The sequence below is a fragment of the Cygnus atratus genome, chromosome 1, assembly GCF_013377495.2.
Source record: "Cygnus atratus isolate AKBS03 ecotype Queensland, Australia chromosome 1, CAtr_DNAZoo_HiC_assembly, whole genome shotgun sequence".
Lineage (NCBI taxonomy): Eukaryota > Metazoa > Chordata > Aves > Anseriformes > Anatidae > Cygnus > Cygnus atratus.
The window spans coordinates 180768594-180775936 of NC_066362.1; the positions used below are offsets into that span (position 1 = coordinate 180768594).

Below are 7343 nucleotides of genomic sequence, written 5' to 3' on the forward strand. Positions count from 1 at the left end.
GGTAGGTGTTCAGGTATCGAGAGGTATTGCCCTTGCAATAGGCTAGTACATCCACAGGGTCTTAGCTTCTCGTCACACTTTTGCATTTTTACATTGCTGTACATCAATAAAATAGGCAGAGTATGGGTATTAACTATTCTAAATATCACATATAACACATATCACCTCTAAGGTAAAAGAGCCCAAAGAAAAACACGTTTAGACTGTGTTCTTCCTAATATGTAGTCTTTAACGATGAGCTAGCAAAAATCCAAATACTGGGTATACTCTAATGCTGATGCAGTGGATTTGCCTGTGAATTGTCTCCTGCCCTTGAGAACAACATCTCCTTCAATTTGTTCACCAAGTGTTCTTCTCCAAGATAGTAAGCTTTTCTCACGTTCACTGGGATATCTAGATTCCTAGCATTTGAATAAGTTTTGTTCGGCATCTGGGTGTTGAAATAGATGAAAACTAAGAGGTGGTGTTATCATACGAAAAAAAAGTTGTACACATTTATGCATGCATTTGTGCATGCATACTATCCCTTGGCATTGTATCCAAGGACAGAACGATTCCCAGTAGCAAGCAGAGTACAAGATAGTTTGGGTATTTCTTTCTTTTTTTTTTTTCTTTTTCAAAACACACTGGAGCAATTCCTCAAAGCAGCTTTAGATTCCCAATGCTGATTCACTGCAACCTTTTCTGCTTGTACCACAGCCTGCTTGTACCTCAGTGCTGCTGTATATTTTCAGACCACAGATTCAATGATGGCACATACAGATTTTCACATGCAAAAAATGGAGAAAACTCTGTATTCCCACTCTGAAGATGCAAACACTGGTGCAAAAGCTCACAATGTATAAGCTGAATTGCTTTGCAGTACTGGAATCTGAATAAAAATTACTGCACCAGGCAATCTCTGAATCATTGCGTTCAATAACAGCACTACAAAAAGGCTTTTCAGGTTGGAGTTCCCCCCAAGCTGAATGACAAAGCAGTATTGTTAGGCACAATGAACTCGATGAGTTAAACACTCAAACGAGTCCAGCGTTGGAATTGCCATGGCTTAAAGTACATCCCACACAAAGAACCTTCAGTGACTGCACATGTCACTTCTAGAGTGTAAGAGATGGGCTGGGGTTAAAAAAAAAAAAAAAAAAAAAAAAAAGGAATTCTTCCATGCCTTATTTAATATGTTCTGTCTTCAGCTGAAGATGGAATATTTTTTCAATATTCTCTCTTATGTGTTTTGGGCTTAAATTTTAACGTGTTATATGCTCCTTCCACTGCTTTGGGCAAGTACATGGGATGCCTTTCCAACCTCTTCCTAGAGCCAGTGGTTCTCCGTTGGCTGTTTCTCTGAGACTGGTTTACAGCCTTGGCTGTTTGGGCAGTATCTTGAGAGTACCTGCGGGGAGCACGAAGGATCCAGTTTGAATGTAAACTGTGTTCGCTTGTGCTGGTAGCAACTGAAAGACAGACGATAATCCCGAGTTAACAGAGTTTGCCAGTGATATATTCATATGTTCAGTAAGAGAACAAGGTGGTTCCTGGGTCCTTCCTGAGTAACCAGAAGCTTACTGATAGCTTTCATCCTTTCTTCACTTCAGGATGTCACTTGGGGTGGGATTCATCTTATCTAATATTTTAATGTCTGCTGTCCAAATACATGTGTCAGAGTAAGTCCTGTACACACTTTTAGGGCAGAAATAATCTGACCTGTTTCAGGTATTTACCTTAGTTTTAGCCAAAGCACAAACAAAGGGAAATACCAGTTTCTCTCCACTGATTATACAGGATGGATAATGAGTTCAGATGGGCACCTCTTCATTTAGTCAGGTAATCCCATCATTTCTGATGGAAACATACCGTTATTTAGACTAACCTCTAAGGGAACACTTCTTTGTTATTTGGAGAGAAAACATCCATCCATTTGGGATGGATGCTCTGGGTGTTCAGCCTGGAGAAGAGAAGGCTCTGGGGAAACCTTACAGCAGCCTTCCAGTACTTAAAGGGGACCTACAGGAAAGCTGGGGAGGGACTATTTGTCAGGGGGTGTAGTGATAGGACAAGGGGGAATGGCTTTAAACTAAAAAAGGGGAGAATTAAATTAGTTATTAGGAAGAAATTCTTCACTCAGAGGATGGTGAGGCCCTGGAACAGGTTGCCCAGAAAAGTTGTAGATGCCCCATCCCTGGAGGTGTTCAAGGCCAGGTTGAGGTGTCCCTGACTATGGCAAGGGGATTGGAGCCAGGTGATCTTTAAGGCCCCTTCCAACCCAAACCATTCTATGAATCTGTGATTTCTCAATGAGAAAAATGAGAACCAGACATTTTCATAGCTCTTCTCTGAGAACAGTTCAGGGTAGAGATGCGCTGGTGTAATTCAGCCCTGGGCAGAGGACAGACACTCCACATACTACATTTGCTGACATATTGGCCACACATAAAAGTTCTGCACCCTTCCAACAGGGATCAAAGTATTACTGTAGTTTCACATAATGCATGTAATACTCCTGGATTTGGGAAGTAACTCTGGGAGGAAAATTGTGTCTATTAAATAAGCAAACATGGAATTACATTGCCACTCTTCCCTCTATTCTTTGCACACCAAAAGTAATCATATTTTGTCTTTTTTATACCCTACCATCAAAATCAACATCCACATTTGGCCGATCCGTGTCAGGAACTCTCCGCCATCTCTCTGAATCCAGACCTGCAATAACCGAGTCAAAGAATGCTATTGCTTCTCCTACATCCGAACTGTGCTGTGGGACTATTCTTCTCTCCATAGATGCCTGTTGATAAAAAAAAAAAAAAGTTAGCTAAGTGTTGAATAAAATTACACCCTAATGAGCGAACTGTGTAAGGAAGCTGCAAAGATTGTATTTGGTTCCATGTTTCAAGCTGCCAGAAAGGGACATGGGTCCAGACTACTCCACAGCAGCCATCAAAGAAAGCAGACCAGCAGCCTAACAAGTGTCCATCTTGTTACGTGCTCAACACGAAACATCTTCCACTTGGGCACTGCCAGCAGGATTTTATAAAATCCCTCAGAATCCCCTCACAATCAAGCTATTTAATTGGGTGGCTAGGTGACAGCTGTGCTTTACGGCCAATTTTATTCTGCCTAGCAGTAGGCACCTAATGAGACACACACATGAGAAATGTAGTCATACAGGGTTCCTTCTCTAATTAATACAGGGCTCCGGTACCTTCAGAAGATGAGTCAGACCTCAGGTAGGCTGAATTCCCCTCTGCAGGCAGCTCTGTCCCTTAACTGCAAAGGGATCATGGGGTAACTTAGTTACTAATTTAAGCATGTTATTAAAATGCCTAGGTTAGATGAAATGAATCCAGATCTAAATTGCTGAAGTCTTTTTTGAAATGGAAAAGGACTGTGCGTGCTAAAATATGAGTCATTCAACACTGTGATAATTCCCACAGGAAAGCCACGGGTTTTAAAATTAGGAGCCTGTCTTGATAAAAAAGCACACATCTGCCAATAAATGCTGAAGCAGCCATAAAGCCCTCGGTTAGCAATTCTGTAGGACCGTGTGGGATGAACCCTTCTGCCATTCATGGGGGTTCTGCCCAGTGAAGGGCCATGTATTTTCCATTCCAACCCAAACTAGGCAAGTCGCCAGAGCAATTCCAAGTCAGGAAAGTACTGTCCTGGGTTTCAAATACACAAGCAAAAATACATGCTGTATCACATCTTTAAAGGGCCAGCTTGCTCCCCATTAGTGGGATAGTGGAGTCAGACGGATGAGTTGGCTTCCTCTCCTGACATTATGGGATGATTGACATCCTCTGTAGAGCTAAAAGATAACAGCTACCACACATTGACTGAGAACAGTGATGGCTGATATAACTAAGCCCTTACTGTTTAAAAGACATTCCAAATAAATATCTGTGTACTTCCAGCATCTGACACACCTCTCTATTTTTTTCTCTCAGTAGCCCCAGGAGGCAAAGTTTGAATCCACAACCAGCCTGTAGTCCAGGCTTTGGGACTTGCATCTGGATTAAACCTGCCCTGAGGACAATGTTGTCTGGACAAAGCACATTCCTATTAATCATATAGCAGGTAGGGGAAAAAGGGGGAATTTCCACTGACAGATAATTTCACACAAACAGGTAGTAAGGGACAAAGCCACTTGAGCCTGCTGATAAAATGAACCTTGCGGTATGTGAACATAAAACTTGGAGTTACAAAACAGAGCATTCTGGATGGTCTGGAAGTTTTCTTGACCTCTTCCTAATTTTTGCAAAGCCAGGGCTGTGAATCTGCCGCCCTGCCATTTATGTCAGCAAGAATAACTCACCGGGTGGCATATGTTCCTTTTGATGTTCCTGAAGGGAAGGCTCATGGAGTTACCATGATAGCCAGTATCAGGGCTCTTGGTGCATAAGAGCTAGTTGGCCACAGAGAGATGACAGCGCTCCTAGCCTTAGCCTGTGGGAGATAAACTTGTTTGCTAAACCTGAGTTAAAATTTTGGCATTTTTTTAACTGGTACTTTCGGTGGCAAATCTCAGAAAGTCACAATGCTACATGAAGCCTAGTTGGGCAGAATCTATTTCTCAGCCTCTTGGTTCATGGTTTAAGTTTTCTCATTTTCCCCCCTTATCTAATGGTTAGCTATGTACTGCTCCATTACATCACTACTCAGCTCATCAGGGGAGCTGGCATGCTGTAATTCTCCCCTGCATCAAGCCAACCTTTGTGTGACAGTATGAAAAGTCAGTACACAAGCTGTGTATCTGTAGTGTTGAGATTCATCTCCTGGCACCTAGCACCAGCAAACCACTCTCCTATATCTCAATCATTCTCCTTGGATGTTTTCCTAGTCCTAAACAGTAATGTCTTTATAAAATTTGTCTTCTCCATCCCCCTGAGCTGAGTGTTGTTTCCCACATTTTATTCCTAGCTTCTGAGAATCACCACTCAAAGCATTAAAAAGATGACATACAGCCCAATAAAACCAAATGAAAAATTCCAGCTGACTGAATGGGTGTTAAGAAGTAAAATGAAAAAATGTGGCATCTAGCTGTAAAAACATGAGGTTTGTCCTTTGGTTAAATAATGTCTGCAACAGAACTCAGCCTCAGCCATTCTGACATTATGCTGTGACAGAACATCTAAATGTGGAAATAATTTTCTGGTAAAGTCCACCTGGATTAATCAGTAGGTCAGCCATAAGTCCCTTCTTCCCACTTTCCCTGCTAATATCCAGTTCAAAGGCTGCACTGGGTAACCTGTGAGCCTGCTGCCAAAGCCATGGTTTTAGTCTGGTTGCAATTCTTTCCTTTTTCCTCGCTGAATCAAGCCCATGGTCAGATTAACTGCTGAACTGTCTAGTGACATGCGATCTGTAAAAGGCAGCCATGAGGAAGCTTTGCATTGCTTTTCTCTCTAGGATACATGGAAATAATCTGCATGAAAAATTCAGTGTTAGTTTGCAGTGTCATTACAGCAAAGGGTAAAGAACTACATTGTCTGCCTCAAAACTACTTGAAAGTTTACTAATTAACAGAGAAAGGAACCCTTAAGAATTCTTCTTTGCCTACAGTAGAGCTTGCACTGTTGCTAAATGTAGCACTAACAAGCTATCTGACCAGTCAGAGAAAAATGTAGCTGTTTCAAAGGATTTGCAATTATTTTCTGTAAGTAATTTTATGCCAATGAAAAGGCTGCCAGTAAACCCAGGGATTTACTGTGCTTGTGGTCATTAACAGCTATAAATAACCACAGTGGAGAACTCTGAGGCACTTAAGTAGCCTGTCAGAGTACTGAGAGAGCAGATCTCTTTTTCATAAATCGTTTTCAGATACTTCCCATACTCTCATAGTTCTTTCCTTATTTTCTCTTCACACACCTCCAAACACACACGTTTCTTTCCTTTATCAGTCATTCATACTTGAGCTCACACTACTCAGAAAGAATCTTAAGGTATTTAGTAGTATTCTAAATGATGTAACAATAAAAAGACAACTAGCTGAAACCAATAAGGCAGAAAATCAGCAGAAGTCATACATCTAATTGCTTCATGGCTTAGGACTAATTACATGACAAAAGTTCTTAGGTCTTCAGAATTACCTTAGAAGACTCTTTGGAAGGAAGTAGAAGAAATGACTTCTTTACAGTTTTGGATGATTTTGTGGATGTTGGGGAATCTGCAGTCCTACGCATGGATTTCAAGTTATTGATGTTGTCAAGATATTTTTTCCTCAAGGCTAACAGATCCTGCAAGTACTTCAAGCAGTCCTGAGTCTTAGAATACATCCAGTCCCTGTCTTCCTCTTTTGACTGGAAGCAAGAGTCAATACTGGATGTACTTTTGCATTTTTTTAGTGGTTCACTAAATTTTTCCTGCTCACCTCCAAGGACGTACATAGAACTGCTGCGGATCAATCTGACAGCAGAACCTGTGCCATCACAGTAAGGGATGTCATCTGTCACATTTCTTCGGTGGGAGTTGGGGTGAAATATAGAATGGATCTTTTTGAACATAGTGTGTCGCTTCCTCCCCTTTATACCTTGTCTCTTTCAGCTTCTTAATTTAAACCAAGATCTAGTAACCAGTAGCTGCAACCTTTGCCCTCAGCTGCCAGACGAATTTGCCGCTTAGTGTAACGAGGACACAAAAATCTATTACTGCTTTGATTGCCTTCAGTCTAACACAATGTGAAGAGCATGATGAACACAGAAACGTGCTTTCTATTCCGTTAGTGTCAGGAAAATAGCTCAGTCCTTTCCTCAGGTTAAAATATAGCGCAGGAGGCCAAACGTCATGCTTTGACCTTCTGTTCGACGGCTCCTCGTACAAACCATCAGCGTCGGGATTGAAATCGCCCCCCGACGTTTCTCCGTCCCCTCGGTGTCACCGCCCGGCGCCGCGGGCCGGAGGGCGCCCGGCGCTCTCCATGGTGCTGGATCCCTCCCGCGGTCCCCGGAGCATCCAGACCCGTCCCGGCGGTACAGGGCACCCCGCCCTGTGCTCTCTGCAGGAGCTCCTTCAGATCAGCCTCGACAGGGACAAAAGGCTGAGTGGGGAGGAATGGTTTCTGGTGGGTGGAATTCAGAAGTCGCTCTGGGTTTCACCCTGTGGTAACCAGGAGATGGCTACAGCTACCCGATACCACAGCAGTACCGGGAACAAAGTGGATTCAGATGTCAGGGTCTATTACACTCAATACAAAGTTGTCCTGTTTAGGAGATGCTGTAAAGTAAAACTGTTCTAAAATGCTTCTCTATGAAAGAAAGGAAGGAAGGAAGGAAGGAAGGAAGGAAGGAAGGAAGGAAGGAAGGAAGGAAGAAAGAAAAAGAGGGAGGGAGGGAGGGAGGGAGGGAGGGAGG

General features: G+C 42.6%; 1 protein-coding gene across 1 annotated transcript; it reads right to left on the reverse strand.

Annotated features, from left to right (window-relative positions):
• Positions 1–1209: 1209 nt before the first annotated feature.
• Positions 1210–6497, reverse strand: C1H13orf42 (chromosome 1 C13orf42 homolog). Its single transcript, XM_035542715.1, has 3 exons — positions 6084–6497; positions 2629–2779; positions 1210–1451 (listed from the first exon to the last, which is right to left on the reverse strand). Exons 1-3 carry the CDS (start codon positions 6495–6497, stop codon positions 1210–1212), a joined length of 807 nt encoding a protein of 268 aa, XP_035398608.1.
• Positions 6498–7343: the final 846 nt, after the last annotated feature.

Coding starts and splice junctions, on each gene's coding strand:
- C1H13orf42 (XM_035542715.1), bottom strand. CDS start 6,497: ATGTTCAAAAAGATCCATTCTATATTTCACCCCAACTCCCACCGAAGA. Junction 2,780..6,083: donor CTTCCAAAGAGTCTTCTAAG/GTAATTCTGAAG, acceptor TTTTATCAACAG/GCATCTATGGAGAGAAGAAT. Junction 1,452..2,628: donor TGTGGATGTTGATTTTGATG/GTAGGGTATAAA, acceptor TCTGTCTTTCAG/TTGCTACCAGCACAAGCGAA.